Source organism: Elephantulus edwardii, unplaced genomic scaffold, assembly GCF_000299155.1.
Source record: "Elephantulus edwardii isolate Elephantulus edwardi_28Jun2011 unplaced genomic scaffold, EleEdw1.0 scaffold00369, whole genome shotgun sequence".
NCBI lineage: Eukaryota > Metazoa > Chordata > Mammalia > Macroscelidea > Macroscelididae > Elephantulus > Elephantulus edwardii.
Window position 1 is genome coordinate 553,599 of NW_006400119.1, and position 10,203 is coordinate 563,801.

Below are 10,203 nucleotides of genomic sequence, written 5' to 3' on the forward strand. Positions count from 1 at the left end.
GATCTGATCCCTATGCATACCATCAGGTGAAGTCCATGTGTATAACCTGCGTTTGTATTTATTCTTAAATTCTGTAGAAGACAGTACACCTCATAGGCTGTGTTTGTTGACTGTTGCCTCCACTGGGCTTTTAAAAGCTATGTGAAATTTTGGATGTAAATAACTAAAGATGACATTTACTTCTAAGATGCTAAATTTTTAGCTAAAAGGCTGACATGTCTTTTTAGCTAAAGGCCTGACACATCTTTGATAGGATAACCAGATGTCTTTAATACCTTGCATCATTCATGTTCTTTTGTTAAATAATATTGTTAGTAATTAAATAAACTATTGTTCATACAGCCATGTGCACCTTTTGGTTTTTGACAAAAAAAGTTTGTGTGTGTGTATATCACAATAGCTCCTCAGAACTCATAGTTCTGCAAAGTAGAACTTCATAGGATTTTCTTAGCTGTAATCTTTTTTTCTTAACTATACTAGGCATTTTGGTGGCTTAGTGGTAAGGAATTGTGCTGCCAGTGCAAAGGTATTCAGTTCAAATCCACTCCTTTCATGCAATTTAAGTGCCTCTGAAAACATGGTAGAAGGTCATTATGAGTTGGCTCCAACTTGATGGTACATACAACAACAACATATTAATTACAAGGAGTTCTGGTGACTTAGTGGTAGGAGTTATGCTGACAACCCAAAGACACATAGTTTGAACCCACCAGCGGCTCCTTGGGTGAAAGATGAACAGTATCTTCCTATGTAACTTACTGCCTCTGAAAATCCACTTGAGGGGCAGCTAGGAGACAGTTTTGACTCAATGGTACATGGCAATAACAATATATTAATGACAGTCCCTGCTGTAATGGTACTCTTCCTGCTTATGAACTATGCCACATTTTCCTTTTCTCTATTGGTGATTTGTTAATCATCACTTTACCATATAGTGCCTTTCTCTTCACCCATCTTAATATGCACTGCCAACCCAAAGGCAGGCTGTTCAAATTTACCCGCCCTCTTGCAGGAAAAAATGGGAAATGTCCTGCCATGCAGTTTACAGCCTATGAAAACCCTCTGGAGGGTGAGCTATGAGTTGATTCTGACTCAAAGGCAATGAGTTAGTATCTATTGATTTCCCCCTCCCCTTTCCTTTACCTCCCATCCCTAGCAACAATCAAAGAATGTTTCTTTATGAGTGTTAACATTTTAAGTGTTTTTTAAAAAATAAGAATACTCTTAAACGGTATTTGTCCTTTTGTGACTGACTTATCTCAGCATAATGTTATTCAGATTTATCCATGTTTATATTGTTTTGTAAATTCATTATTCCTTAATATTGCATAGTATTATTTTGAGTGTTTGAACCTTAATTGTCCATGTATAAATTGCTGGGTCTTTGAGATGTATCCATCTCTTCATTATTGTAAATAATGCTGCCATGAACATTGAATGTGCATATATCAGTGTTGTTGCTCTTAATTCTTTAGGATGTATTTATAGTCATGGGATTGCTGGTTCAAGAGATATTCTATTCTCAGCTTTCTACGAAGCATAAGACTGCCTTCCATTGCATTTGCACCTGTTTGCATTTCCACCAGTACTGCATGAGAGGTTCAGTATCTTTACACTCTTTCCCACATTTGTTGTTTTGCTGTCTTATTGAACTTTGCTGTTGTTGTTGGGGTGAGGTAATATCTTTTTGTCGTTTTGCTTTGCATCCAGCACAGTCTATAGAGAGCTGGACTGCCAACCCAAAAGAATTGTGCGTCACTGGTGATTTGAGTCCAGCAACCGTCACAAGCTCCAAAGGAGAAAGATGAGCAATCTTCTTCCATGCAATTTACAACTTCCAGAAACCTGGTGGATGGTCAGCTATGAGTCTATTCCAACTCATTAGCAGTGAATGGGTGAATAATAGTAATTATTTTGAGCATTTATTCATGTGTTTGTTGGCCATCTGAATGTCTTCCTTGAGTAGTTTATTCTCATGCCCTCTACCCATTTGAATTGTTTGTCTTTTTGATGTTGACTGTAATCTTTTTGGAAGTAGTTTGCCTTTCTTTGAACCTATCCATTGGGTAGGTTCAAACCACCAATCTTTAGGTTAACCGCTTATACCAACCAGGCATTTTCCTTTTAAGTGTGTATTTATATTTGTTTAGTCATTCAGCACGTGGCTGGTTGATTGCGTTTCCTTTTTCCTCAAACTATATTCTACGTTTAGGCTTGTACATCAAGATATTTAGCATGCTGAAGCCTCCTTAACTTTTCATGGTGAATCAGTCATCATAATAGGTGACATGGAAATGAAAATACAAAATTGTTGTTGTATTTTAAATGCTATTAAAAAAAAAGTCAAAACGAACTTTAAAAAATAAGGTGAAGCCTATCCTAGTCCGGTGGTGGTTGTTGTTGTTAAATACCATCAAATTACATCCTAACCTTATGCAGGCTTTCAGAGGCAGTAAATTGGACCAGAGGATATAGTCTAGATGGCAGAATGAAATGATCAAACTTGATCTGTTTTGTGAGTTCTATTTACTATGAAATCTCTGTAGAACTGTAGCTGATAAGAAGGCACAACTAGTAAAAGATCAGATTTACTAACACTTAATGAGACATCTTTATTCATATCTGTCTTTAAATCATAGGATAACAAGCACCCATTGTCCCATGCATATGAAAAAGCAAATGAAGGCTCCAGACACAGCCCCCAGCAGTGTTCATGAACTCCAGCTTGGTGTTCGGGTGGATTTTTCCACAGGGAAGGGAGATCCTTTGGAAGGTTGTGTTACTGATGGATGTGCTCACTGCCAAGTTGCAAGTGATATATCTGGAAACAGATGCACATAATATAATGAAAAAACCCAATGTGTGTGCCTTATACTGAGGGAATCTGAGAAGTAATTTCTCATCCACTGTGATGTGGCCTGTCTTCATTTTATTCCAGTGTTCTATAAATCTTCTTAAATGGAAATTAGTTCATACGTAATTCAATAGCTTTTAAGCACCACTTATGATGCACTGTCTCATGATAATAAAAGGGAAAAAATGTTGATTGTATTTTTGTTGACAGGGGGGGAAAAGGCAGAATGTGAGCTTGCTGGGATCTTGTCTCCATTGGTTACCATGGAGATCATTGACAATGAGAGGCATAGTTACCATCTGAAAGTGTGGGGGGGTTTGTAAATTAAGCCGATCTTGGGATCCTTGCTAGCCCTAAAATTCAGTGTTTGTAGGTAACAACCCATTTAGCGGAATGAACTCCAAATACTCATAATGCCTACCTTTCATTACTGTTCTTTGTATAACCAGAGCACTTAGAATAAGGTATGCTGTTGTTATGTCCTCTCAAGTCAGAACTGATCCATAGCTGACTGACTGACTCTCCAGGAGGTTTTTGGAAGCAGTAAATTACATAGAAGGAGATTGCCCATCCTTTTTCATGGAGTAACTGGTGGATTTGAACCATGTACTTTCAGGTTGGCAGTGCAGCTCCTTAACACTAGGCTGCTAGAGCTCCCTTAACATAAAGTATAATGTGCTATAAAAGAGGAATCTGGCTGGCTTGGGTTTACATCCTAGTTTCTTTGCTTGCCAATGGGTCAGCTTTCAGTTAATTACTTGCAGTAATCATAATTACTGAATCTCTGCCATTGCTTCTTTGCTAGCAAAATAGTTGTTGATACTTAACATGATGCATATTTTATCTAGAATATATATATATATTACATATATATGTATTTTGTTGTTGTTGATTGCCTTTGAGTTGAGCATGACTCATAGTAACCCCAAGAACAAAAGTCCTGAAGCCCCTCTACAACCATTGACATTTATCAAAGTTCATAGAGTTTCTGGGAGCATGTTATTTAGGAATTGTATGCCACTCCTGCTTTGAAATATTTCACAAAGGTAGGTGGGGGAAGAGGAGAGGAGGGGAAGAGAGGGGAGGGGGGGAAGGGGAGGGGAGGAGAGGAGAGGAGAGGAGAGGATGTGCAAGAGTGCTCTGGTAGCCTAGTGGCAAGAAGCTGCACTGCAACTTGAATGCACATGGTTCAAGGCCATGAGCTGCTGCTCTGTGGGAGGATGGGCAATCATTTTTAGTGCGTTTAACTTCCTCTGAAAACCCACTGGAGGGTCAGCTATGAGTCAGTTATGAATCGATGGTACGTAACAACAACAAAATATATATATTACATATGTATTACATATATATTACATATATAGTAGCAAGCAATGTTACTGTAATGAAAAGACCCCAAAACACAGTAGGTTAAATTATTCCAGAAATGACAGGAATTTCTTTCTCTTGCACATAAAATTCACAGGTAAGTTGGTGGGAAGGCACACCCAACTACCTGAACAGGAATTTCCATCAAAGTAAAAAATAACTGATTAATTTATTGCACTCCAAGGACATTTTAAATTCAGAAAAATATTACTACTATGAGTGTGTTGTGAGGTGCAAGCATGCCAGTTTCAACTCATAGCAAGATTATATATAACAGAATGAAGCACTGCCCCATCCCCCACCATCTTCCCAAGCTCTGTTTGAGCCCATTGTTGCTGCTACTGTGTCAGTCAATCTCACTGAAGAGCTTCCTTTTCCTGACCTTCACTTTACAGACTTTACACCCAGCATTTGTTTACTAAATGCTAATAAGAAGGAATTCCATATTAAATATATGGCCCATACCCATTCTCTAGGGAGCTCTGGGGGCTAAGTGGTAAGAATCGCACTGCCAGTGCAAAAGTGGTGGTGGTTGTTGTGCCAGCAAGAAATCCACCAGCTGCTCCACAGGAGAAAGATGAGCAATCAACTCCAAGTGATTTACTGTGTCTGAAAAGCAATGGATGGTCAGTTATGGGTCCATTCCAATTCAGTGATGCACAGCAACATGCTAAGTCTCTACTTTGGACTTGCTCGGATTCGCTTTGTTGCTATATGACAACTTTAGAGGATGCATATAGGAGTAGCATTTAATTCTGTAGTCCTTACTGTTGTTATTATATGCCATACCATTGAGTCAGTGGTGGTTTTTGTTAGGTCTCATCTAGTATGACTCATAGTGACCCTGTGAACAGAAGATCTGAACCCTGTTCTATCCTGTGTCATCCTCACACTTCCTGATACACAAGAGCCCATTGCAACAGTCCTGCCTCATAATTGACTGTCCAGTGAAATTTCAGAGGTTGGAAATCACACGGGAGGAGATTTCCCATCTCTGAAAGTGACTGGTACATTCAAACACTTTCTCTGGGTTGGAAGCACAATTCCTTACCACAGGCCACCAGAGTCCTCATTAGTATTCAGCGAATAAATGTTGAACTTTAACCTTGGGCATGATTCTGAAGGGATAAACGTGTATATAACACCGTTTTCTTCCAAAGAATTTCAACTAATTGTGGAAATAATGGACAACTTTATTAAAGGGAATGCTAGGCTATAACTAGCATTTCTTTTTTTTTCTATAATTATATTTTATTAATTTTCATAAACATTTACAGAGATTTTGGGTTTCCATTCATTCATTGTTGCACTATTCTCTCTACCCTCTTCCCAGTTTCTTCTTGTCCAAATGCCACAGTGCTTGTCAAAGCCAGTTCTAATTAATCTTCTTTGTCAGTGTGTCCTTTGCCATTCCCTATCACTCCTCCCTGAGAGAGACTTCACCCTGAGTCATAAGGAAAAGGGGATGGCGTATTCTCTTAGCTACTTCCTGCTGAAAAGGGATGCTGTGGGTTTCAGGGTGAAGATCTTCTCTCACTACTCTAAAGGGCCCCTTTGGCAGTAGGAAACACATAGACTATTATGGAGATTGATTTTGGAATTTAGATGCACTCTTATTGATTGTGCTTGGCCGTACATGTTCATATCCTTGAAGATGTATCATGGGGGTGTTACAACCTAGAAGACACAAATTTGACTAACAAGTTATAAGTACATGAGTCAAAAATTATGGAAAAGTAAAAGAAAAGATTCTTTCCCAGTCACAAAAGGACAAATATTACATGATGCCACTGTTGTAGAATGGGACTGTCCTTGGGGTTGGGGAGAGACTGAGTAAGATGGGTTCAATAATGTATACTGCACTGAAACAGAGGAGGGAGAAAACTGTTTAAAAGAGATATATAACTAGGTATTTCTGTCATCACAGGAGACTAGAGCGAGGGCTACATGGTGGAGGGGACCTGGGGGAGGGTTTGTAAAACTATAACTAGCATTTCTACTATACTTTAACATAGGTTTCCATTAGTTCAGCCCACACTTTACAGTATACATTTATGTGTAAAGTAAAATTAAAATCTATCTGTATTTATTTCTACTTTATGTATAAATAAATGTCAAAAGAGGGCATATACATCAAAATTTTAACAGTGATGCTTATTGTTGTTTTTATGTGCCGTCGAGTCACTTGTGACTCATAACGACCCTATCTATGTACAACAATCCTAAACCCTGCTCTATCCCTTGCCAATCTCACTGTCTCCAACATACCCACTATCCCCATTACCCCAGTCACTGAATCAATCCACCTCATAGACACCTCATAGAGGGTCTTCCTCTCCTACACTGTCCCTCTACCCTCGAAAGCATTACATCCTTCTCCAAGGACTGTTCCCTCCTTAGAGCATGTCCAAAGTATGTCAGATGAAGCTTCAGAATACTTGCCTCTAAGGAGCAGCATGTTTTAAGAAAATGAAAATTCTATTTGTTTCTCCATTCTGTATTTTATGCATCTTCTCCCATGGGTGTGAATTACTGACCGTAAGAATATAAAATAAAAATTTAATTATTTATTTTCTAATAAAATACTAATTTTTAGCACCCTAAATTATTTTATTGTGGTAAATATATGTGTACAAAATATTTGTTGTTTCAATATTCTTTCATGCATAGTTCAGTGAAATTAAATAACTTTTGCTCAACCATCCCAGCATATCTTTTCAAATTTTTCTCTCACCCTTAACAGAACTGTTTTCTCAAGCAGTGAGTTCACCTGTTCTCTACCTGTTCAGCTACCCCCAGCAACAACTGACAAATGCAAGTTTCTACACATTTACCTTTTTTAGATGTTTCTTAAAAGTAGGATTATATAGATGTAGGCTGTCTGTAACTGCCTTATTTCAGTTAACATGATGTTTGCAAAATCTATCCATATCATAATACATATTGGGTAGTCCCCTCCCATGAGATTTACTATTTTTCAAAACACAGTGGAGAGTCAACTATGAGTTGGTCAACAGCAACACCACAACAATATTCCATTAGGGAACTTTGGTTGTCTATTGGGTAAAGGGAGATCATTCAAATCCACCAGCTGCTTCAAGGGAGAAAGATGGACAGTCTCCTCCTATGTGATTTGTAGTCCCTGAAAACCTGATGGAAGATTACCTATGGGTTGGTTCAGGCTTGATAAATGAGTTGAATTGTTTTTTAATTGAATACTCCATTGAATGTACATACCACAATTTGTTTATACATAGATGAGCGTATAGATTGTTTCCACCAGGTGTGTATCTTTAAGTACCCTATCTCATTTAACCTTTCATATTCATCATATGAATTCAATCAGAAGCACTGAGATTATTGATAAGAAAAATGGAGAAAATGGGTATACATATAACTCTACCATGTAAAAAAATTAAGAACTGAGAGATTACAAGAAATGCGCAGTTCTGGACAGGTAATAAATGATAAAGATCCAAAGAAAAGAAAGACAATAGCACTTCAACAAAAGGAAAATATACATCCTGGAACATTTAGGGTTCACAGTGTGACATGACTGTCTGCTTTAGTCTGGCTTCGTAAGGTGACATCTAGTTCCATTTCATCAGATTCAAAGACAAGGTGCACAGTGGTTAAAGTTGGATTTAGAACCAGATAATCTGACCTTGATGACCAATTCTGCCATTTACTGGATGTTTAGTTTAGGCAGGTAATTTATGAACTGGTGCTTCCATTTGCCTAATTTAAAATAAAACAAATGCTATTAACTCCTGTAGTGATTCAGTGAGTTAATATGTATTGAATCCTTTAGCAGTATCTAGGATATAGTGAATATTCAACAGGTATTAACTGATAGATACCTTTATTAGAGGGTCATTATGAGTTATACTTGACTTACTAGCACATAACAACAACATTGCTCTTATGGTACAAGGGTGATTAGGATAATATAGAAATGGTCATTTTATGGGTGCTTTGACTTTCATGGAGACAGCGGCATTATTCCACCATTGATGGAACTCAAGAAGCAGCTTTTGATTTTACAGAATCTGGTACAATTGAAGAAGGTTAATTCAGTGTAAACATATCTGAAGTCAGCCCAGCATTTATCTTTGAATTGCAGTATTGTCATTGTGCCATAGATAAATATATACATATGGTATGTAACAGAAACTTACTTAATGAAAGACTCATACTTAATCATATATGTTGTAATACTATCAGGTGGTTAAGCTTTTTGTTTAAATTTATCCCCTTTCTGTTTATTGCAAATGTTTAGAACCTGCCTGTTTGGTTATACAGTATTATAAAGCAAGTGATTATTTTAAAATTAAAATTGAGTATGTTATCATCAAAAGATCTTGAACACACAAGTTAGGAAAGTCAGATATGTTTGAGAGAGAAATAACTCAGGTCTGAAACTGGCCAGACCTGTCTTAGAGGAATAAGAAGTATTTCACTAATTCCTCATCAAGTCATGATATAGTTGATTAATAGTATGGCTTTTTAAACATGGGCCTATGAATGGGAATTTTCTATCAGTCATCATCTATATCTATTGATAACAGTGACATTAATGATACGCATCTAGACTTGTTAAGACCCTGAGAGGCTCTGCTGTTGAAGTGGTTGCATAGCAGGATTACATCTGTGTGTAAAAAAAAAAAAAGCTAAAACACACAAACAAACAAAGCAAAACAATACTAGTTGAGACTCCTTTCCAGAAATAGCCTGAAATATTACCAGTTAAGTTTAAAAAATTATCCAGAGAGAATGCATGATGGGCTTGGTTCAGAATTCTACTACTCATCCAAAAATATATTATGGAAATCTACCCCCCAAAAAGGGAAGAAATAAGAGCCCATCATAACTGTATCTTACTCTGTCTTTTTTTCCAAACCATCTAAATAGTTTTCTTTCTTATTTTTCAGACCCCCTGGTTGTGGAATACAAAACACTGTTGGTACAACTACCCCTATCAGGTAAGGAGACATTACTTTCTGGGTTTTAAACATGTAGAATAACTTCCTTAGATCAGTTTCATGGTTTCAGGCAGATTCCAAAATGTTACACAGCCACCTTGCTGTTAGCCCGTCCTGCTAATTGATGCTGGGCATAACCCTAGTGAAGAAAAAGTTTGTACATTCCTAGTGAGGGTTCAGAACCAAAGCCCAATTAATTACTTTAACAGATGGAGGGAGCTTGGAAGGTATGCTTGCTAGAGGGCAGGATGCAATGAACCCAACAGGTGGAATATTCTGTTTCTAACAGCTGATCTGTTTCTAATTACCGAGGAAGGTCTGAAGACATGATGACAGAGCAGGCCTGTCTCAACAGCATGTGTGGAAAGCTCAAATGCGCAAGTGGAACAGGCACACTGAGCTAATTTCATTCTCTGTCTCCAGAGCAGATTCACAGTATGGAAATCAAGCACCATTTCCTTGAGCGCAGAAAAATAGCACTACTCAGATGGATTATTTCTGCAATTAAGGAGCATTGTTTAAATTGAGATTAAAGTCATACCCCAGAAAGAGAGCTTTGCAAATCCCTGCCCACTGACATACCTTTGCATCTGTCCATGACGTATTTGATGTAATCTTTGATCAGCTCTTACTGGAATATCAATGCTGGGACTTTTCTGTTTTGCTAGGATTGGTTTATATAAGAGAAGGAAACATGATTAGGTATTTCAGAGACAAAACAGACACATGTTCTAGTAAGAAAGTTGGGTTTGTTTATTTGTTTTTCTAGGATTCTTTTGGGTTGCCTTTGTACAGAGATTTGGCCTTTCTTGTGTTCATAAAGTTAGTAGGGAGATACTTTTCCTTTCATCTCTAATACACAGTGTTACAGGTGGAGTATGAAAGAGGCATTGCATACTCCTTGTGCAAGTTCTAGTCTAGGGGCACACTGATATGGAATTCCCCTTTGTGCTTCTATCTCTCTCAAGAGGTTTATATGTTGTTGTTGTTGTTGTTGTTGTT

At 37.7% G+C, this 10,203-nt stretch overlaps 1 protein-coding gene across 2 annotated transcripts in view; it reads left to right on the forward strand.

The window, feature by feature from the left end:
• The window catches only part of CERS6 (ceramide synthase 6), a 451,257-nt gene that overhangs the window by 334,710 nt on the left and 106,344 nt on the right, over positions 1 to 10,203 (forward strand). For both annotated transcript variants that reach the window (XM_006902103.1, XM_006902104.1), the window contains exon 5: positions 9,151 to 9,201. In XM_006902103.1, the coding sequence (XP_006902165.1) occupies positions 9,151 to 9,201 (51 nt within the window). The remainder of the gene's footprint in view (positions 1 to 9,150; positions 9,202 to 10,203) is intronic.